The sequence below is a fragment of the Lissotriton vulgaris genome, chromosome 1_2 (assembly GCF_964263255.1).
Source record: "Lissotriton vulgaris chromosome 1_2, aLisVul1.2, whole genome shotgun sequence".
NCBI lineage: Eukaryota > Metazoa > Chordata > Amphibia > Caudata > Salamandridae > Lissotriton > Lissotriton vulgaris.
Window position 1 is genome coordinate 224,258,268 of NC_141686.1, and position 24,159 is coordinate 224,282,426.

The window sequence follows — 24,159 nt, forward strand, 5'->3', positions numbered from 1 at the left end:
AACATGAAGTATTACTTTAGACATGAAGTCTAACTTTAGGGCTAAAGTCTTTTGGCCATATGTATCATTCAAAAATGCGATTGCAAACGCCGAAATTCGCAGAATTTTGGGGTTTGCGATCGCAATTTGGCTAAGTGGGATGTATTAAGGTAAAACTGCCTCGTAAAATAAGGAATCGCAAAATTTGCGATTCCTTATTTTGCGATTGTATTTAAGGAATCGCAAATTTTGCGATTCCTTAAATTCAATGTAAGAGGCATAGAAAAAGTGCTATTTGTGCTTAAGGAATCGCAAATTACCACCAACTTCAACTTGGTGGTCATTTGAAATTTCTCTGAAAAATGCACTTTTTTGCATTTTTCAAAGTGCCATGTGCCGCACATACATGCCCTCATGTATATGTGCCACAGGGATGCACCAGGGTGTCCTTTTGGCACCCTGGCACCCTTAAAATTTAATTCTCAATATGTGATTCTCTAATTGAGAATCGCAAATTGAGAATGTCTTCCCAATGTCTTCCCATTCCTTCCTTTAGGCCCATAGGAAGGAATGGAGAGGTATTCCTTAATTGCGATTCGCAATTAAGGACTATGTAGGATTCGCAAAATTATTTGCAAACCCTATTTATATAGCGTTTTGCAATTCTCAAATAGCGATTCCCAAAAAATCGTTATTTGAGGATCTCAAAACCAAACTTTCATACATATGGCCCGTGTCTACGTTTACCTTTGTGATTCGGACCCATAGACTTGAGTATAATCTAAGACTTCAGGAGTACACTCAAACTTTAATCTAAGTTTACCCTTGTGAATCAGGCCCTAAATACAGGAAATAAAATAAAGATAACATATTTTTTTGTTTATTTCCACAGGGCATGGATGGGGGGAACTGCTCCGAAGTCACGGAGTTCCTTCTTTCTGGAATCACAGATCTCCCAAACCTACAGGGTATCCTGTTCCTGGTGTTCCTTGCCATGTACATTGTGACTGTTATGGGTAATATCAGCATTGTGCTTCTAATATGGATCAGCCCTCATCTCCAGATCCCTATGTACTTCTTCCTGTGTAACCTTTCCCTAGTGGACCTCTGTTACTCTACAGTCATCACTCCAAAGATGCTATTAAACTTCCTTTTTGAAAAGAATAAAATCCTATTTTATGCATGTGCTGTACAACTCTTTGCCTTTGCATATTTTGGGATAGCAGAGTGCATGCTGCTCACCATAATGGCATACGACCGATACATGGCTATTTGCCACCCCTTACAGTACAACATGATCATGACCCCTAGACACTGCCTATTGTTGGTCATTGGGGCCTTCCTGTGTGCTTTGATGAACTCTGCTTTAAATGTTGTTGGTACCTTCTGCCTCACGTATTGTGGGTCTAATGTGATCCACCATTTCTACTGTGATTTCCTCCCACTTTTACACATTGCTTCCTCGGATACCTTCACGAGCAAGCTAGTGCTCTTCATTAGTGCAGACGTCCTTGCCATGAGCGCTGTGTCAGGGATCATAGCCTCTTATGTGTCCATCCTGCAAAGAATTCTGGCAATCCCATCCTCCAACGGGCGGCACAAGGGCTTCTCCACATGCTCCTCCCACTTTACGTGTGTTATCCTATTCTATGGGACAATCCTTTTCATGTATCTCAGGCCCACCTCTACCTACTCCCAAGATGAGGACAGAGTGGCTTCAATATTGTACACAGTAGTCATTCCGATGCTTAATCCTCTGATTTACACACTAAGAAACAAGGAGGTGAAAGATGCTTTGAGGAGAGTACTCCATAAAATACAATGTCCTTAATGTTCACTGAAATGAATGCCAACGTTTGCACATTCCTCTTTCTGAAACCTTGACCTGCGTATGAAGAGGAAGCCTTTCTCTTGAATACTCATATTTATGACAGCTTCATCTCCATTTCTTGTTGATGTTTATCAAATGTATTGTCTTTAGACCACTTCCTGGAAAGAAGACATGCAAGAGGAGTTGTACCATTTGTACATGCTATTCACACAATGATAAAGAAATCTACAATAATATGGTCAATTGGGGGTTTCTAGTATTTAAACTCTCCTTGAAATCTTCATTTTTAATTAAAAATATTTCCATAACAAGTGTGAATCTTTTGATCTGATCTTTGTTTGCACATTTCTATTATACTGTTAGGCCAATTAGCTTAACAAACACATGTATTTGTCTATTTGGTATGCACCTAATGGTAGACGGTACAATCAGGTAAGGGCAGAGTCGGAATGCTGTGGTGCACTTGTTTTGTCCACCAACCTCTTGATGATCATTACACCAAATTTCAGTCAGAACTCTGTCACCCGATTAATGTCACCTGTAAAACTCTAGTAGCCCAACTACAAAAGAATTTGCCACCAAAAATAATCTCATAGCAGATGCTGATAATATGTGGAGAGATCACTCCACATTTAAGACAAGACTCATTGTCTGATAAGTTCCACCGACCTCCTAATATTTGGCAGACTCAAATGAAAAGTCCTGGCTGATCTGTCCACTACTCTTCTGTTAGGCTCCTTCGCCTCGTTTGGTCCAGACAAGCAGACTCAGAGGGCCCTAGGTTTCATGGGCATAAATCATGCTTTTTTCCAGGTTGAAACTCAACCAGAGTAACCTTCTGGACATACAAGAGTTTCATAACCTCTTGGCTGACCTTAGAATTCTTTACAGACTTTTTTGAGAAGTGCTGCTTCTGGTTGCAGAGAGCCAGTATGTATCTGACTTCATCCTGGGGGGCTTCTTTGGAGTGTCTTCCCACCCTCACTCACTAGGCTAAGAGGTCCTCTAACAGGGTGTCCATAGGGGAGCTCAAATGGGAAAAACACAACTCACTACTGTGGTACCTCTCTCTAGCAGAAGAAGTGGCATGGCAAGAGGATCTCCCATTCTTGCCTCATGGGCTTCGGCAGGCCCATATTCATGTCTTTGAGAGTCTTGTTAAATCTCTTCACAAGCCCATTTGTTTGGGGCCGATAGTGTGCAGTGAAATTGTAGGTTACCTAAAAACTCCTACACGGACTTCATGTATGTTGACATGAAGTTCATGCCTCTCTCAGACACCACTGCTTAGGGGAACCCCACTTGAGTCAAAATCTCCATTAGGTCCCTAGCCTTGGTAGCAGCAGGAACAAATCTCAGTGGAATGGCTTCTGGGTATCTGGCGGCATGGTCCACCAAAGCCAAGATGAACCAGATTCCCAAGGCAGCCCTGGGGTCCAGGGTTCTACAATGTCATGTCCGGCCGGTCAAAGGGGGTTCCAAAGACAGGAAATTGAACCAGGGGAGCCTTCAGCATTTTCCCTGTTTTCCCACTGACCTGGCAAGTGGGACATGTCCCGCAGGAGAAATCTTAGGCAGTCTTTATCTGGGACAAAAAAAGTAGATGACAAACCTGGCAAAGGTCTTGTCCTGCCTGCATATGTCCTGCCAGAGGTATATTGTGAGCAAGACCCAGCAGGAGGGCATTATAGCACTGGGGAACCACCAACCTATGGGTTGCCCAAGGTGGAGGAGTCTTGAGCTTCCTTTAGAGGGGGTCATTCTCCCAATTAATTGGGTGAACTCAGCTTGCCATCCCAAACCCTCTAGAGTTCGGCACTATTTCAGCGCTTTACAGAATTCCTTCTTGGTGGACCCACCATTTCCTTTGCCATACGGCCAGCTCAGACAGGTCTCCCAGGGCAGCAGTGTTCTCCCTGCTGGACTCCAGGGCAGCCTCTTCAGGCACGACCTCAACCTGGTCTGTGGAGGTTTCTTCAGGCAATCTACTGGCATAGCAGGGCTCTCATCAAATGTACAGAAAATGAGAACCCCTCCTCTGAAAGGAAACCATAGCCACTTATTAGTGGCTCTGACATTTGTCTTTGATTTGATAGACTGTATTTGGGATGACCTGCTCTAAGTACCCCAGATGACACTTTACAGTAGTCATGCTGGTTCTTGTGTCTCTAAAAGCCTCTACCCTTTAACTGTTGATTGTGACCCACTGCCTATACGTTCAAGTATTTGAAGGTGTCTGGGCCTTTGCCACCATCTCTCTATTCCCCTGGGATGCTAGGGTAATCTCTTCTGACTCTCCCAAGCTAACTGGGACCATCTCCTTTCTTACGAGTAATTAGCCTGTGTATGCTCACTGGATGTGTTCCTATCAGTATTAGTGATATTCTGACCATACCTTTTGAAAATGTACTTGTGAGTACTTATACGTGATGCACTTGAGCTGAGTATTTAATATAAGTAAAAAAAAAACTGGGACCACCTCCTGTGCAAGTGATACAATAGCCAGCAATTGTGCCTTTTTGAGGCACCTAGTGTCTCCCTTGGAGTGCTTATATATGTAACAGCTCATTAAGTGACAGATTCCATGTCTGTGTATCATAAAAGCCGGTCTTCTTCGAGCCCAAATAGGACTGGCTACTGTTCTATTGGAAATTATGTCGGGGGACTTTACAGAACTTCGTACTTTTGATTTTTTTCTCCCCCATCTTTCTTCTTTTGGATCTCCTGACCACCTTTGTCTGATTCCCCTACACATACCTTTTTTGACCCTGTGTTGCTGTGCCAGAGGTCCACATCCTTAGAAGATCCTTGGGGTCAGTGAGCTTATTATCCACTGGATGTGCAGCTCTGTAAAACAAGCATTGAGCATTTGCTCCCTCAGGATCAAATTGTACAGTCCATTATAATCACTGACGTTGCTGCCCTTCACCTTACCACGGCTTATTAGAATAATAAAGGAAATCCAAGGCTGGTTTGTCAGTTTCTGGCTGTCTCTAAATCTCTTGTGGCACTTGAGTGAGCACAAATTTGGTGACAAGAATGTCTTTCATGGGGCATACCTCAACTGGTCTCGTATTTCTAGCATGAGCAGGGAGTACATCCCCACTGTAGGCATGTGTTTCCAGAGCCTCACCCCCACCAATACATCCCTGAGGCCCCCTGAATCCCCATAGGCTGAGAACCACTTGTAAATGTTATTTCCCACCACATAGCTAGGCACCAGGTATTTTGAGATGTGGACCTTTTTGTTTCCATTTGACACTGCTGTATCGCTGCCACCCTTACTGTTGGTCTGTGTCTGTCTGAGTCTGACAACCGGCTCCTTTAATGAGCCATCTGCTCTAAGGCCAGTTTCACCTCCATGGCCAGTTTCTTTTCCTCCATTTCTAGCTTGGCCATCTGCAGCTGAAATTTCCTCTCAGCTCTCCTGTCCTCTAGTTCCTCAGAGGAAAGGCATTAGGAGGACACAACATTCTCTACCATGGCATGAAGCTCCAATCCTGGGAACAAGTTCTCTTTCTCCTCTTGGTGCTGCAGTTCATGATCTGTGCTCAGGTCCTTCTCATGCTCTTCCATACCCTCCTCATCATCCTAGTCTTCAGCTGTTGACAGTAACTGGTGAGCCTTTGCCTAGACCCTCAGAATCTTCTGGGGCTCCAGATTTTAGGGGCTCTTCCTGGTTGGAAGCCCCCCTTTCCTTAAAGAAATCATTGAGCTCAGCCAGAGTGAGTGCTTCAGAATGGCGAGCTCAAATTCCAATCCTGCAGGTATGGTCACAGGCACAGAAAAAAAGTAAAAGACATAATCAAAGTATCAATTATCTATATGGAATTTTTAATGTTACACCAAATCACTGTATGGCACTGCACAAATACAAGCACAAATCCCACCACTGAACATCAGTGTAAGAAATGTCTGCCTTTTCTCCATCACTGGTGCACAATGGGCCAATGCAGGGACCCTTGCACACTGGTGCAAGGGAGCCTGTGTTGCATGCATGATTGTGTTTATGCAGGAAGAACCACATTCCTGCTCAAAAACAATTCTCTGAGGCATATTCCTCTTTCTCTGTGTGCTGCACAATGCAGGCTGTTGTTGAAGGCTGCAGGGGGGGGGGGGGGGGGAGCAGACCTGCTAACTCACACAATTGCTCCTTTCACCTGGTCACCCAGTAGAGATTCCAAATCATACGGTGCCAGTGAAGACGAGCTAAAACGCATTGAACAGTTTAGCATTCCAGCTAGCTTCTGAGGCTGCAAGAAGCTGATGTTCATTAAGAGATGTTAAGACACCCCAGGATATGAGGGACAGTCTCAATTACTATTTTTATTCTGATAGAGGGTGGTTTTTTGGTAGAGGGCAGAGTGCCTCTCAAGTAGCTCTTGGCACCAGGCTATGCCCCCCTAAAGCCATACACCCCTCTTCAAACACTGATATTTGTTTATAGGTTGGCAGGTATGGGGGAACTTCAGGGCTTCCAGTGGCCTGCCAGCTTCCTGCTCCAGCAGGAGCTGGCATTTTTCTTCTTTTTAAGTGGGGCGCCTGCTGCCCATCTGGGTCACCCACAGCTGGTCCTTCTTTATGGGTTGTGTGGGTTCAGCGGGGAGCCAGCATTGCTCCCACCCCATGTGAGCAGTTTTCTTGTGTTCCCATGGGAAGGGAGAAATATAATCTTTTTCTCTGCTGAAGAACACAGCAAGGAAAGCATTTTCTGCCCCCACCTGACAGAAGCTGCTTTGTGCTCTCGCTACATGGGAGAATATTACTCTTCTTCGCTGCCTGCTTTCTGAGGCAGGAAAATGGATGGCATCCCTGAATGGTCATTTCCCGTACACCATACTTGATTCAGCCCCATGGGATAGGTGTCCCAGCATCCCTAGTAGGGCTTATTAAGGCTCTGGAGGTGGGGCACACAGCAACACAGGCTCCTCCCCATTTGGTGACTGTAGCCTCTCAACAAGCCTTTATAGCCAGGATCTGTGAATTCACAGCAAAATGATGAATAAATAACACATTTGGTCTCATCCGGGGTCCCTCAGGACGGACCCCACCACCAGGCCTAGGGTGTCAGGGTATCCCAACCCTGCTATATTTTGCTTTTTTAATCTTCTCTTAAGATGGCTGCAGCCACATTCATGTATATGTCACGGATGACATCAATGATGACATCATCCAGTGAATGTGGTTTGCTTCTATATTTAAATAACTATTATACATACAGGAATCTGCATTGAAGCCTGAGTGAATGTATAAGTGTCTGGATGGAGGATTTAGTACCACCGTAATGGATTGTCTAAGTCAATAATTTAAAGTTTCTCACTAATTGTATTGTATTGTATTGTATTGTATGTCGATTTGTAGAGCGCGGTTGATGCCCGGGGGCGTCAAAGCGCTAAGAACCGTCATCATATCGAGAGGGGAGACCGGGGAGTTTATTGAGGGAGGTTGAAGAGGAATGTTTTAAGCTGTTTTTTGAATGAGGAGAGATTTGGGTTAGCTCTCAGATGGAGGGGGAGAGTGTTCCATAGCTTGGAGGCGTTGTGAGCGAAGGTCCTACCGCCGGTTCTTGATTTCTTTATTCTAGGCCATATACGTCTGGGCTGATCTGAGGTTCCTAGTAGGTTGGTAGTGCGAGACTAGGTTGAGGGTAATAAGGGGGCCCATTTTCCAGAAGGCCTGGTGGGCGATGCATAGGGCCTTGAATTGTATTCTTTGGCGGATGGGTAGCCAATGTAGTTTAGTCAGCCCAGTTTTGGCTGATTGACATCGGGGGATCTGGAGTAGTGTGTGGGCGGCGCAGTTCTGCACTATTTGTAGTCTCCGCAGCGTATATTCTGGGGCAGCAAGGAAAAGGGCGTTGTTAAAATCCAGTCGAGACTGGATAAAGCCCTGGATGGCAACCTGTTTTGCCTCCATCGGTAGAAGATGGAGAACCTTCCTTAACAACCTAAGGAGGCCGAAGCAGGTGGCTGCAAGTTTGGTGGCTTGGGTGCTAAAAGACAGAGATCTGTCCAACCATATCCCCAAGGCTCTTGATGTTGTCCTTGGGGGCTGGGGTAAGCCCAGGCAGGGCGGCCATAGGGTGCTGAGGGAGGTAGGGTTGGCAGGGCCCAGGAGCATTAGTTCTGTTTTATCCCCATTCATTTTGAGTGAGGAGGCGGACATCCAACTTTTGACCTCCTCTAGGCATTTCTTGAGCCCTCCCCTAGTAGTCAGGTTGGCTTCCTGCGCTAATGAGACCACAAGCTGAGTGTCGACAGCGTAGGATATGATTTTAACTCCAAACTGACGAACAACCTCAGCCAGGGGCCTCATATAGATGTTAAAGAGCGCTGGGCTTAATGGGGAGCCTTGTGGAACTCCGCATCTTAATGGTCTGCTGGTTGATGATGATTCTCCATCAAATACCCGGAAGGATCTGTCCTTCAGGGATGAATCAAACCAGGACCATGCTTTGTCTTTTATGCCGATGTCCGACATGCGGTTCAGCAGTATGTCGTGGCTAACTGTGTCGAAAGCCGCGCTTAAATCAAGGAGGATCACTGCCACTGATCCTCCTTGATCCAGGATGGTTCTGGCTTCCTCGGTGACCATGAGAAGCGCTTTTTCGGTGCCATGTTTTGGTCTGAAGCCTGTTTGAGTGGGGTCCAGTAGGTGGTGGTTTTCTAAGTAATTGACCAGCTGGCTGTTGATATGTTTCTCCAGGATTTTGCTCAGCCAGGGTAGTAGGGAGATTGGCCGGTAGTTACTGAGGTCTGAGGGATCCAGGCTTGGCTTCTTTAATAAAGCTCGAACCATGGTTTGTTTCCATTTTGGCGGGACTATGCCGGTGGTGATGGAAGAGTTAAAGAGGTTCATTAAGATGGGGAGGGTGATTTCGGAAGCTGACATAATGATGTCTGGCGGTGCTGGGTCGTCAGGAGACCCAGATTTAATTTTCCGTGCCGTGGACTCCAGAGTCGTGAGGTTGAGGGGGGTGAAAAGGTCCAATGTGGGGGGAGGTTGAGAGGAGGGGGGTGTTGGGCCCGAGTCGCTCAGGGTGGGCGGGGTGCTGAGCACGAGAGGGAAGGATTCATAGATGTTAGTGATTTTTTGAAGGAAGAAGTCTGCCATCTTGTTGCAGTGTTCTGTGGACTTGGTTTCACCCAGGCTGGGTGGTAGTTTGGTGAGGCTTTTCACAATGTGAAAGATTTCTCTAGGTTTGGATTTGGCGGCGATAATTTCTTTAAAAAAATATGCTGTTTGGCTGGCCTTGATTTGTTCTTTATACTCCTTAAGTAGCTTACGATATTGCGTTTTGGTTTCTGGTGAGGGATCCAGGCGCCATTTCCTTTCAGCTTGCCTGCACTGGCGTTTCTTTGTCCTGAGGGATTCTGAATACCAGGGAGCAGATTTGTGGGGACGATTTGTAGTGGTTTTCCTTTTAGGTAGGGAGTGGTCGAGTGAATGGTTGATCATTCTTCGTATGTCAGGTTTGCGCGGCATGGGTCCTCATTATGAGGAGGTGGGTTGCTGGCCAATTTAGTGGTCCATTTCTCAGTTGGCAGGCGAGACCAAGGTCTGCCTATTCTTACCGTGGGTGTAGTTGCTGGGGGTTTAGGAGTAGACCAAGAGAGGGGGACCATTAGATGGTCAGTCCATGGGAGGGGGTGTGGTACACCGGTTTTCTGGTTAGAGCAGTTGCTGAAAACTGGATCCAGCAGATGGCCTTGAGTGTGGGTATGAGAGCTGACCGATTGGTGTAATTGCAACGCCGCAAGATCATATACAATAAGGGTTGCCGTGTGATCTGCTTTAGAGTCGAAGTGAAAATTAAGATCACCTAGCAGAGTGAAGTTAGCGGAGGTGCTGACTCGTTCGGCCACGATCCGTGCTAGTTGGTTGTGAAATTGTTTTGGGGGGCCTGGGGGTCGGTAGATGAGGGTCCCTGAAAAGCAGTTATTCGGCGAGAGCTCGATGCTAAAGGCTAGGCTTTCACAATCCGGGATGGTTTCTGGGATGACTCGGCAAAGAAACTGCTCTTTGTAGATGATTGCTAGTCCTCCTCCTCTACCTTTAGGCCGGTCTTGGCGGAAGATTAGAAAGCCAAGTGGAAGGGCTGTGACCAGGGCCGGGTCAGAGTCTGAGGTGAGCCACGTTTCCGTCAGGAAAACGATGTCAGGCATGTGTTCCTCCATCAGGAGTGCAAATTCGTCCTTATGTTTGGACAGGGATCTGCAATTAAGCATGAATATGCAGTACTCGTGGCATTGGTCTGCGGGTGGCTGGGGTTTGAGGATCGATTTACACACGTTGCATGTGTGTGGAAGGTTTTCTGCATGGAACGGAAGTTGGCTACACTTCTTTTGAAGGAGCCTAAGTTCTTGGAGGTTAGCGGAGCTGTAATGCCTGGGTAGAGGGGTCTGGGGCGTAGGGGGGGTGGCCCTAGGCCCGGACTCGGCGCGGACGAGCGCAGACGAGCTTGCCTTAAGCGAGCCTTCGGCGCGCAATCGGCGCGCCCGCTGCGCTCGTCCGCTGCGCTTCCTCCACATGCACATGATTTATTGGATAAGGAGGGTTTTAGGGGGGTGTGGGCTCGCTGGGGGCGTGGCCGGTTTGCAGGCCGGTGATGGCGGCAGCTGAGGGTTGTTTGTCGAAGGGCCGCAGCTGCGCTAGGGTCCACAGCGCGGTGTGCCAGCGACCGTCAGGAGAGCTCGTGAGTGTTTTTAAAATCAACACCACACAATTAACTCGTGACTCGCAAGTGAAACAAAGTATTTTAAGAAGTCCAGACAATTTTAAAAAGTTCCCGGCTGTGCCTCAGGAGTGAAGTGAAGGTTCTGCCTAAGCGCTCGTGTGTCAGCGCTATATATAGGTCAGGGGGGCGTGGCCTCACTGGGGGCGTGGCCGGTTTGCACGCCGGTGATGGCGGCAGCTGAGGGTTGTTTGTCGAAGGGCCGCAGCTGCGCTAGGGTCCACAGCGCAGTGTGCCAGCGACCGTCAGGAGAGCTCGTGAGTGTTTTTAAAATCAACACCACACAATTAACTCGTGACTCGCAAGTGAAACAAAGTATTTTAAGAAGTCCAGACAATTTTAAAAAGCTCCCGGCTGTGCCTCAGGAGTGAAGTGAAGGTTCTGCCTAAGCGCTCGTGTGTCAGCGCTATATATAGGTCAGGGGGGCGTGGCCCCACTGGGGGCGTGGCCGGTTTGCACACCGGTGATGGCGGCAGCTGAGGGTTGTTTGTCGAAGGGCCGCAGCTGCGCTAGAGTCCGCAGCGTGGTGTGCCAGCGACCGTCAGGAGAGCTTGTGAGTGTTTTTAAAATCAACACCACACAATTAACTCGTGACTCACAAGTGAAACAAAGTATTTTAAGAAGTACAGACAATTTTAAAAAGCTCCCGGCTGTGCCTCAGGAGTGAAGTGAAGGTTCTGCCTAAGCGCTCGTGTGTCAGCGCTATATATAGGTCAGGGGGGCGTGGCCTCACTGGGGGCATGGCCGGTTTGCACGCCGGTGATGGCGGCAGCTGAGGGTTGTTTGTCGAAGGGCCGCAGCTGCGCTAGGGTCCGCAGCGCGGTGTGCCAGCGACCGTCAGGAGAGCTTGTGAGTGTTTTTAAAATCAACACCACACAATTAACTCGTGACTCGCAAGTGAAACAAAATATTTAAATACTGAAGTACTAAATATATGGAATACTGAATTAACTGTGTGAATATCTGTATCACTCTGTCTCTTGTTGTGTAAACTATTGCATAAGTTTATTTCTAGCTATGTGAAACTTTATGTTGGTTTTTAATTAGTTAAGTGACTAGTTGTATGAGACAGTGAATGTGTGTGTAGTTGGTGGGAAGTGTGTGACTGTCCAAAGATGTGTAAATAGTTGATTTAGTAGGTATATGAGGTTAACACTGCTTGTGGAAAAACAGTTGTTTGGATGGATGAATCTCTTTATTGGTGTGTTAATGAGTAAATATATTTCTCAATGATACATGTCCAAGAAAGAAGAAATATAAAACACAGTGTATGTGACAGTTGTTCTACATAAATAAGTATACATAACAGTCAGCCATTGTCTGAGTGACTGTATGGAAAACTATATACTTATAATAGTGATTTTATAACACACTAAGTATGAGTTACTATCTAAATAAATAAATAAAGTGGTGTTTGTAAGAATGAATAGCTGAGTAAATGTAAGTATAATAAATTATTTGCATAAGTGAGTAAGATGACTCTGACCCCAGAATGGTCGCCACTCAGAGTCTCTAACCCTGCTTTCTTAGAGACAGGGTTGGAGGTGCACTGGTGCCCCACCCCAACATCAAGGTACAGGAGCGACCCCCCCCAAGGGGCTGGAGCGACCACCCCCCAACAAAGAACGAGAGGGGCGCTGGCTCACTGATGCCTCCCACTGCGGCAAACTACAGAGGCGCAAAAAGGAGTCGCCTGGTCGAGCCCACGGCCAGGAAGCACTGCTATTGACCGGGATTAGCCAAACCCGAACAGTCTCCCGTCGAACTAGCAACACCAGGTTAATACCAGGTTAGTGGGATCCCTCAATCTGCTTCCCAGCCACAACCTAGGGAGCAAAAGGCTTGTCACCCCAGTCACACCATCCTCCCATAACCAAGGGAAACCAAGACTTATTTTCACCCTAGGAACACTACCCCCCCCCCCCCCACCCTCAGAGAGGACTCCAGTCCCCACCTCTAGAGCCTCCACAATCCACCCCGTCAATCAACTCCCCTCATCCCCCCGGCGCAACACTCTCCCCCTTCACACAAATGGGCCACACCTGTAAACCCCTTGTCGCCCAGCCAATAGCCCACCCCACTTGAGAGACTTCACCGCCTATTACCCCACTACACACGACGTCGAGCAGCTCACCCCCCACCCAACGCGACCCCCTCCCCCTTCCTTGCGCTAGAGGAACTTCCCCCCTCATCTCAACGAAGATGCCCCCGGCCAAACAATTGGACCCATATCCGAGTCCTACAACTACCTGACACCCCACGGACAGAATGCCTTTGCGATAACTTTCCCACACAGATTCTCCTTCAAAGCAAAAAACACCTTAGACACAGAATAATCAGACAACATCCTGAAACGCTAGTTGTAGACACATACCACTGCCCATCTAGAGGGCAACATAAAATGGACCTCATCTTCCACACTGACAGGCTCGAAGCCTGGGCCACCATCTCCAAAACCACCATCACAGCCCACAGCCGTAAACTGACAATATCTCTCCCGAAACACCTGACCCTTACCGGATGCATATCCATTGACATTTTTGAAAACTGCACCATCCTAATCCAGGCAAAAAACGGGAACCTCGAGTTCTTTGACTCCCTTTTCCCCTCACTTAAGACTGCCTCATCCCACAACACACACCATTCACGGACCCCCCCTCACGGGAGGCTTAGAACAATCATCTAGTCACCAGATCAGGCCCTACCCTCTCCCCGTACCTTTGCCTCACCAGACCGTGATTCTACCTGCCCCGCGTCCTCCTCAATCATGGCCTCTCCTAGCACCCAACCATACTCCCCGACCCATCTCAGGCCGCCACCCAGAGACAAGCTTTGCTCCCATCCACATCTGATACACAGCCCCCCTCCCGCAACAGCACAATCACACCCAGAGCACAGTTATGCACTCAAAGAAAAGTCCAACTCCCAAAAACCGATCCACAGCCCCCCTCACCGTCATCCCCAATGCAAATAGAACAAGGCCACCCGTCCAGAGAAGAACACCACTCCCAACCACAATGGGAACACAACCCCCCCCCTCCTTCAGTCATATCGCTGAGGGACATTAATACTGAGTCAGCAACCCCGCTTCCCCGGAACCCCTCTAGAAGCAATATATCGAGCAGCCGCTCCCCCTTAGAGCCCAGCTCCTCCCAGCCTCCCCTTGCCTCCCCCGCTAACAACATGATGCAACGCCTCAACCTTATGGAGACGCAACTCGAAATCCTGATTTGTGGCCTGAAGGAAACCCTATACTCCCTAGCAAAAATCCTTCAGCCCACCCAACAGTCCGCAGACATCCCCTCCCCATCTCAACCTAGTAAGAGTGAACCACCACCCCCCAACCGAACCTATGCCCCCCACAGATCTCGCCCGTCACCCTTCAAATCGTGGATTGAGTCAAGATCAGATAGGCCTAGAAGATCTAGCTCCAAAGTCTCCCCTCAAGAAGTGACCACACTCGCCGCATCATACAACCATCCCACATACCCCATCCCTAAGTTCACACTCCGCTCACAGAATGTGACTCCACCCATCCTAGCACAGGGCCCGCCGTTGAACTCTACCACTAAATCCTCGATCCAAGTCATCACTGGAATGGGTAGGGACCATCCCCCACGGAGAGATACCAGACCCCCAGCACACCTATCCCCCATACCTAGAGCCCAGCCCAGCATTTCGAAACTCGAAGAAGAACCTTCCATTAATTGCATGCTCATCAGCAGTAGATCTGCTTCCAAACATGCAACTGAAATAGCAGAAGCCCTCCTCTCCCATGACCTAGATGTAGCTTTCATCACGGAAACGTGGCTCAACACCCTGTCCTACCCCAACATGGACATGCTGGTGCCACCCGGGTTCTCAATTATCCACAAAGATAGACATTAACATAGAGGTGGTGGCTTAGCAATCATTCACAGAAGTGATCTCTCCATCTCAGAATGCTCCTCGTGCCTTTATAAAACCTTCGAGTGCCTGTCGGTCAACATCAAATCGCTCACGAACTCCCTCCCGACCGACCTGCGCCTGACCCAAGACCACCTCTCCTTCAGGAAGAAGCTGAAGACCTGGCTATTCGAGCAGTAACGGCATCCCCCACCCCCCAAGCGCCTTGAGACCCTACGGGTAAGTAGTGCGCTCTATAAATGTCTTTGATTGATTGATTGATTGAACAGATTGCTTCGTTGCCATCTCCTGTACCACCCTCCAGGCAACTCCAATGGATTTGGAACACAGCTCTCTGACCTGATCACCCAATGCGCACTCAGCGACGACAATAATATAATTCTGGGTGACCTTAACTTACGCTGGAACGAAACAAAAAACCTGCTCATCCAATCTCTCAACAATCTCCTGCTGGATAACTGTTTGACCCAACACTGCTCAGAAGAACACACCATAGAGGAGCGATCCTAGACCCAATCATCTGGGACAGAATCACAATCACCATGGATTATATCATTCCAGTGGACTGGTCTTACCACCACATTATTATTTTCCACATCAACCAACCAGCCGTATCTCAACCCCCTATGCAGGCCCCTCCCAAATGGGTCAGGAACACAGCTCGAGTCCCCCGGGCGGCAATAGAAGAAGGGCTAAGCACGCTCCTCCCAAGCAGGACGGAACACCTCTCAACCACCAAACTCACCTCTCTCCACCATTCTAGCATGATGCTCACCTTGGACTTTCTGGCCCCCCTGAAAATAAAAAGACCCAGAAACACCCCCTCCTGGTCCTGGTTCACCACAGAGATCAATGAAGAAAGAAGACACCTATGATCATTAGAAAGAATGTGGAGGAACAAGCCCTCCTCTCTCCACCACGATCAACTTAAGGAAGCACGTACAAATGACAACAAACACATTAGGAACAAAAAGACAACTTTCATTTGCTCTGCCTTAGACAATGCAAAAAACCGCCCCAAAGAACTCTTTAACATCATTAGGAACCAAACATCTAAACCGACAGCATCCAAGATAGTGGCGTCCAAAGATCACTGCAACAATGTTGCCAACTTTTTCAGTGAAAAAATCACCAAAATTGATCTCTCTCTCAGCACACTCCCCGCCACTCCAATGGAGAACTTGAGGCCAACAACACATAGCAACATCCCAGTGAACACACCTACTCACAGATCCTCCTTTCGCCCCATCCAGGTAGAAGAGATAGTCAATCTGATCACCTCCACTAAACCCTCATCTCACTCCCTAGACCAGCTGCCCCTGAGCCTGGCTAAATACCTAAAGCTTACCCTAGCCCCAATTTGGTGCAAGATCATCAATAGCTCACTGAGCTTGGGAATCATTCCAGACTGCCTCAAATAAGGCCAAGTTACACCACAACTAAAAAAAAACGGGCTAGACTTGGAGGACATGAACAACTTCAGACCGGTATCGAACCTTTCTCTTTTATCGAAGACTCTTGAAAGATGTGTTCTCCCACAGCTAACCCAAAACCTAGAGAATATCAAGCTTCTTGACCCTCTTCAAGCAGGATTCAGAAAGGGATGCAGACTGCAATCTTAAATGTCTTAGACGATCTTCACAAATCACTTGACTCAGACCAATGCAGCCTTCTCATTCTCCTAGATTTATCGGCCGCGTTCGACACTGTTGATCTCAACCTGCTCCTCAAAGTCCTCCATGAAAGAGGGGGCATTGAATTGATGGTACTAAACTGGTTCGCCTCCTTTCTTCTCGACCGCACACAAAGAATAAAAATCAATAACTCTGAGTCTGACCCCCTTCCTGTCAACAGAGGAGTTACCCAAGGGTTAGTACTCTCTCCCCAACTTTTCAACATCTACATGGAACCCCTCACCACACTTCTCAAGAACTCTAACATCCCCTTCCACCTCTATGCAGACAACACACAACTTTATCTGGAAACCACCACGATCAAAGACATACACACACTAAATGTCACGCTCAAAGAGGTCCAACATTGGCTCTCAGCGAACCACCTCAAACTCAACCAAGAGAAAACAGAAGTTCTCCTCATTTCTAACAGAGATGAAAACCCCTAAATCGAAGAATGGCTCAAAGCCATTGATGTTCTCAATGGTGCCCTTGCGCCAAAGGACTCGGTGAAATCCCTAGGTATTACCCTTGAACCCAAACTGGACATGAAAAAACACATCTCAAAAGCCGCCAAAAGTGCATTCCTAAATCTGAAACTGCAATACGAAATTAAAACCCTCCTTCCCCCTAAAAGATCGTAAACAAGCCACTCAGGTACTGGTGCTCTCCAGAATTGATTACGGAATCGCAGCCCTGACCGGGACACCAAAATCCCACCTATGTCCCCTGACCAACACCCTCAATGCCGCAGCAAGAATGGTCACAGAAACTAAGAAATTCGAACACATTTCTCCGGCACTCTAGGAAACGTGTGGCACCCCATTGACCAACAAGCCAGCTTCCGTACAGTCTGTCTCACCCACAAAGCCCTACACACTGGTAAACCAGAATACTTGGCCGCCAAACTCAAAAGGGCTGGCCAATCCAGGAATCTCAGAAGCTCGAACACGCTTTTACTCATCCCACTGAAATCACGGAAACTCAAAACTGCAAACAAATCCTTTGCGGGAAATGCACTTAAGATCTGGAACTTCATCCCCCCCCACATCAGAACGACCACCTCCTTCCGGTAATTCAAGATCCTTCTCAAAGTACTCTTCCTTGAGCGCTCTTGACCGCAACGTAAATTCCACAATTGACTCGAGGAAAGACAACTAACTCCTCTTCCTGATACCCATCAACCTGAAGATCTGTATTGTAACTTTGTTTTTTAATGCTCTTAATTGGTATTCTGCAGATGTTTGTCTTTGCCAAAAATTGCTCATAACTGTACCTGCTGTGAAGCAATCTGATACTCTTAGGTCCAGCTAGCGCTATACAAAACAAAACTTCTAAATAAATATAAATCAATGAAAAGTGTGCTGGTGGGTAATGTCAATATAAATCTATAAGTATACTAGCTTACCCGTCGCGCGTTGCTGCGATCCCAGAAGAAAGGACATTTAAGGAGACCAGTTATGATAACATTCAATTGACATAGTGCCACTTTTTATTGAAACTTATTCATTTTAATATGAAAACATTTTAAAGTGTTGGTCTAATTCAGTTTATTTATTCAAGTGCTTGTGGATACACAGTATTTTTTGTTTTTCCGTCTGGTGTGTACACGAATATATCAGAAGGCTTTCCAACGCGTGAGCTGGCCACAAACAGTTGTCCACGTGAGAAGCATGGATTCTCCAAATCTAGTCCACACACTTGCAGTGATTGTCCTTGTGCTTTGTTGATGGTCATTGCAAAAGCGAGTCGCACCGGAAACTGTAAACGCTCAGTGTTGGAAAGATTATAAGGGCCCTGGGGGGCCTGGAGGCCGATATTTTTTTGTTGCCAGAAACCTTCGCGGGAGTGTACTCAACAACTTTTAACAATTTTTTTTTTTTTTTTGCCAGAAACCTTCGCGAAAGTGTACTCAATAACTTCCCAAAGTTTCATGGCGATCGGATGAATGGTGAAGTAATGCATAAAGGACAAACAGACAGACATACATTCGTTTTTATATATATAGATTTAATAGTGTTCTATTGATCTTTGTCAGCATGTATGAGTAAATGTATACGTAAATGTTTATAAGTATGTATAGATCCACAAAGCAGTGAGTGGGTTTTTTGAAAGCTGTGTTGGTTTGTCATTCTTTTAAAAATGGTACTGTATATTTTTTTGGTGAGTGATGAAAAGCTATACTAGTGTATGATCAGTTGGAGCAGATTTTCACATGGATGGTGTCATCAGTGATGTCATCTGTGATGTCATTTGAGATGTAATCAGTGGTGTCATCAGCAATGTCACTGACCATGTAATGAAGTATGTAATATGTGATATCATCAGCAGTGGATTGCGGGCGCACGAGTTACAGTTAGTACAACTAACTATAACTGAGAAATTTCAATGGCTTTGTACGAGTGAAATGCCCAGCTAACTATAACACCCCTGAAACCTATGGTTTTATCAATTAATTTCTAAGGTTTTTTAAATGTTAATTCCTAACTATAACATACTTTAAACCTATGTTTTTTTCAGTGAATTGCAAAGGTTTTTTAAATGATAATTCCAAACTATAACATATCTGAAACCTATGTTTTTTTCAGTGAATTTCAAAGGTTTTTTTAAATGTTAAGTTCCAATTATAATGTTCATTAGGCATATCTGTTTTTTTTCTATCTTTTTAACATCCCAATCTCAACCTAGTAAAAAATGCAAATATTACCACTCTTCAATTGATTCCTTCCGCCAACAAAATGGCCACAAACCACTAAAAAAACAGGGGATAGCTCCACTCATCAGTAACAAATTAGCATTAACAATTACTGGTGTAAGGAGGTCGATTATCTAATGCCTGAATTACACCCAACTCACACCCATATTTAAAGATGAATATGTGATAGAGGTACTAATCATGCACCTCCGATACCCAACAAAATCACAACACCCAGCGCCACCACCACCACAACCCCTCCCCCTACTACCTCAGAGTCAGTGCAAAACAGAACAATGGACCTTCCCAAAATACCATATCCTCTCAACCGCAGAATAGCTGAATGTTCAGAGATGTGGCAACCAACTATGGCTAAGGGAGTAAATTCGCAAATCAACAATAATTAACAGAATGACAAGTGTACCAGTGATATGCTATACACAACTCACTGTAGAAACAAAAAACTTTTCCACATAGAGATATAGTATTGATACATGTAGTGTACTGCACAGTAAACGCAACCATATTATCTCAGGAATTAATAGTATATATGTGCAGGGAGATCTACATCTTTTGATATTAGTGAAGAATACATAATGGTAAAAGAAATGGGACAGTGGTCACCACAGAACAGATCCCCTGTGATTCAAAGAAAAGTTAATTTGAACGTGATCATAAAAGGTTCAAACGAAAATACGTGAAAGAAGAGAAAGAAAGGAAGAACAAAAACAAAAAAACAATGTGCTTGACCGAAAAAGAAAAACACCCGTTTCTGTGAGAGTCGAGGAACGTTAATTTTCTGAAATAGGTAAAAAATACCTTTTAGAATTTGTAATAGATAGTTCAAAAAAAATATATTGATGCTCGTTAAAAGTTGAGCGCAGTAAAAATCCACTTCTCATTGGACATTGCCAAAAATATAACCAGCCTTTACCTTTACCTTTAGTCCTGGATAGTAGCGATTATTACAGGCTTAATATTCTAGCTAGATGAAGTAGAACTCGGCCATTTTTTTATTGATAACATTTTATACCGTCATTTTCGCTTTCTTTTTTTTTTAACTGGTGCTCTATTGAATACCACACACAAATAGTGATTTTCCTGGTTTCCTGTGGCCATCGTGGTCTACACTACACAGGATTTCTTTTGGATTAAAATACCCACCAATGACCATTGAAGTAAGTTGCTTAAAAATATATAACACACTTGTGCCGCTCGAAGGCTACAGACTCTGCGGCTAAATTGCCTGCCGTCACCAGGGAGAGCTGCTAACAACCATCAACACAGGGATAACCGGGCGAGGACTACACGGGCGTGTAGCGGGACTGCGAGGACTAGGGGGCCAAGTTCCACCTCAGTGGCCGCACCTGGGTCCTCTTCTCGCTCCGCCCCTTCGCCTACATCAACGCCTCGCAGGCCCCCGCTCCGCGGGTGCCCCTCGAAGGCTACAGACTCTGCTGCTAAATTTCCTGCTGTCACCAGGGAGTGCTGCTAACAACCACCAACACAGGGATTACCGGGCGAGGACTACACGGGCGTGTAGCGGGACTGCGAGGACCAGGGGGCCAAGTTCCACCTCAGTGGCCACACCTGGGTCCTCTTCTCGCTCCGCCCCTTCACCTACATCAACGCCTCTTGGCCCCCGCTCCACGGGAGCTGCTCGAAGGCTACAGACTCTGCTGCTAAATTGCCTGCCGTCACCAGGGAGTGCTGCTAACAACCACCAACACAAGAATTACCGGGTGAGGATTACACGGGCGCGTAGCGGGACTGCGAGGACCAGGGGGCCAAGTTCCATCTCAGTGGCCGCACCTGGGTCCTCTTCTCGCTCCGCCCCTTCGCCTGCAACAACGCCTCGCGGCCCCCGCTCCGCGGGAGCCGCTCGAAGGCTACAGACTCTGCTGCTACATTGCCTGCTGTCACCAGGGAGTGCTGCTAACAACCAGCAACACAGGGATTACCGGGAAAGGACTACACAGGCGTCTACATCAATGCCTTGCGGCCCCCGCTCCCAGCTTGGAGATTCACAGTTAAGTACTGATCTAGAAAGAATGCCCGATTTAGCACCGCAAACCCCCTCACAAACGACCTCCTTAGAAAGAATCCAAGCAAGGGGAAGGAGGGAGGGCGCGATAAGCAAGAGAAGGAACGATCATAAAAATCCTACCTCTAACACGAAGGACTATATTCCTAGTGCCCCACAGGACCTACCCGACAGAGCAGAACACTTAGTAGTGTCTGCGCTAGTCCATCATATTGAGCACGAAACACCCACCCCCGTTATTCTGGATTCCCCGACCCCCTTACAGACTAATAAGGGACCATGTGACGGTGATAACTTGCAGCTGGTAAATAAGATTGCCGACCTATTCAAACAATCCCTGCTACCAATAGAACAAAGGTTAGTACAGTTGGAGATACAGATATCAAAGCTTGTTAAAACTCAACAACATAACCATTTAGCAGGGGCCCAAAAAACGGGGGGCAATAATAACAAAAAACTACATTCTACAGAGCCTGCAAATGCAACTTTGAATCTAGCAATTGCTCAAAAGAAGACACCCCAGGCTGTAACTCCCACTCTGACGACCATTAAGAGTACACCGAATCCAACCACCAAGCCACCCACTATTCGGCCCCAGGGAAATTCACAGTTACCAACTACACCCGCGCCAAACTTAGTGGCATCTAATAAAACCATAAACAAAGCATCAACTAAAACACCGGTGCCTCAGCCATTGGCCCCTAATCCCCCGGCCGCAAAAGTTAATAGAAATACTTTTAAAAGCTCCGGGGAGGCCAGATTTCCAGTCGACTTGCCACCTGAGGCCTCACCCTACGTAGTGGTCATGGCTGGCGTCCCAGAGCTAGCGGACCACAACGCGGAACCTGGCTGGTCCCTGAAAAATAAGGCACAACATTGGCTACAGACCAATCGACCCATCCCTTCAAATTGGCATGGAAGGATTCGGTCAGTACGCAGGACACCATGGGTGGGTAAAACCAGATAAACGATCCCAGGGGACTGTATCGTGATCACCTTCGAAGATCCTCGAATAGCAGACTATATCTGCTCCTGGGAGGACACGATTGCAAATGGAGGGATTAGTGTTAAATCACTTTCCTTCTTTTATCCTTTTTGACAACTAAATGGTTTTTCCCAGGAATATGACCCCCCATTTGCTGTACCAGCTCCCCGACAGGTCGATTTCCCAAATACCAGATATTATGGGGGCCCCAGACATTATGAGCAAGATTATTCTTGGCATACAGTGGGATCATGCTACCAGGGTGGAGGTTGGGAAGAAAGGAGGCCTTATATACAGAGGTCGGCACCCAGAGAGCCGCCCCGGTGGGAACCGTGGTATAACATCCAGCTGACAAATAGATTCAGCGGACTTGAAATGGTCGATTGACCACCAACTGAAACTGAACCTATTAATTTTAATTTACCCCCTATCATCCCGAAATTAAAAATTCCCCCGGCATCCATAGAAGTAGCACCCTCAAAAGATGACATACACTCCATACCCATACTCTTTTGGAACGTAGCGGGCCTGCGCTCCAAGATTGAGGATGGGACGGCTCAAAACTTCCTAGAACCTTATAAAATAATCTGTCTTCAGGAGTCATGGTCTATAACAGAGCTTCATCTACTAGGTTATAAAACATTTTTTATCGCAGCAGTGAGCAGCATAACAGGCAGGCCCAAAGGTGGGCTAATAACATACATTGCTAATACCCTGAACCATCTAAACGTGTTTACTGTCCATTCTGATCCTAACTACCAAATTCTCTCACTTTCCTTTGTGAATAAGGAGACCATCCTTTTGACTAACCTTTATAACAATCTAGAGGAAGATCAATTCATGACTCTTCTTAGAAATGCTCAAGAAGTGGGTCTAGAGGTACTCTAGAACCATCCCTTCACAGGCACTCATGAAGTTGTCTCCATTTGTAAGAAGACTTCCACTCTGAAGTTCAATTCATTCATTAAATGTTTTATTTCATTGCAATTAGATATAATCCATTGTATATCAATTTCTTTTGTATTTTACATGATTATTGTCATCTCTTAAATTTCAGACATTGTCATCATGATGCATCCAATGCATTTCGGGCATGCAGTAATATGCCCTTCGTCAGGGAAAACAACACTGTCAAGAATAATAACGTATTGTCAGTGTTATGATCAATCATATAGCATGTATCAACAAAACAATGTAGTGATGCAAAACAAGAATTTAGTGAGGTGGGTGATCAAGAAAAGGTACGTGATTGCATAAATTGCATGCACTGTGAAAAGATGGTGATAAGGTGTAAATAGTAAGGAGCTAATCAGACTCACATGCCTGGAGTATCCAGTATTAGAGTGAAATCTGTGGAAAAACGAGTAAAAAAACACGGCTCTAACAAACATGGCTCTTGAAAAAGTACACGAATGTAGTCCTAAGCTCACGTATACAAATGCGCTCGTCTAATCTACAGACCTTAGTATGTGGAAATGAAAGTTCCACATGAATCCTCTCGTAGGTACGGGCTAGTACACAGTTCATCAGTGTCCGCGATTATTTAAAGAAAGGTTCCGGTCATGTGACGTATGACGCGCAACACAAATCAGATATCATCGGAACTTACGCATACCCCGTGGACTCAGAATTGCACTCAAACAGTCGCTATGTAAACATTCTAATAAGTTTCAGGAACGCTGGTATGAAATTCTTAATAAATGTTCGTTGGACCTAATTCTTTTAATAATACAAGAATTATCTACTATCCTCGCTCCGCCCCTTCGCCTGCAACAACGCCTCGCGGCCCCCGCTCCGCGGGAGCCGCTCGAAGGCTACAGACTCTGCTGCTACATTGCCTGCCGTCACCAGGGAGTGCTGCTAACAACCAGCAACACAGGGATTACCGGGCGAGGACTACACAGGCGTCTACATCAATGCCTTGCAGCCCCCGCTCCCAGCTTGGAGATTCACAGTTAAGTACTGATCTAGAAAGAATGCCCGATTTAGCACCGCAAACCCCCTCACAAACGACCTCCTTAGAAAGAATCCAAGCAAGGGGAAGGAGGGAGGGCGCGATAAGCAAGAGAAGGAACGATCATAAAAATCCTACCTCTAACACAAAGGACTATATTCCTAGTGCCCCACAGGACCTACCCGACAGAGCAGAACACTTAGTAGTGTCTGCGCTAGTCCATCATATTGAGCACGAAGCACCCACCCCCGTTATTCTGGATTCCCCGACCCCCTTACAGACTAATAAGGGACCATGTGACGGTGATAACTTGCAGCTGGTAAATAAGATTGCCGACCTATTCAAACAATCCCTGCTA

The 24,159-nt window shown here is 46.5% G+C and overlaps 1 protein-coding gene across 1 annotated transcript; it reads left to right on the forward strand.

The window, feature by feature from the left end:
• The first annotated feature begins 874 nt into the window (after window positions 1–874).
• LOC147735085 (olfactory receptor-like protein COR4) lies at window positions 875–1,810 on the forward strand. The gene has a single exon (XM_086952610.1). The coding sequence runs from the start codon at window positions 875–877 to the stop codon at window positions 1,808–1,810; it is 936 nt and encodes a 311-aa protein (XP_086808736.1).
• Window positions 1,811–24,159: the final 22,349 nt, after the last annotated feature.

Excerpts from the sequence above, each read along its gene's own strand:
- LOC147735085 (XM_086952610.1), top strand. The coding sequence starts at position 875 with ATGGATGGGGGGAACTGCTCCGAAGTCACGGAGTTCCTTCTTTCTGGA.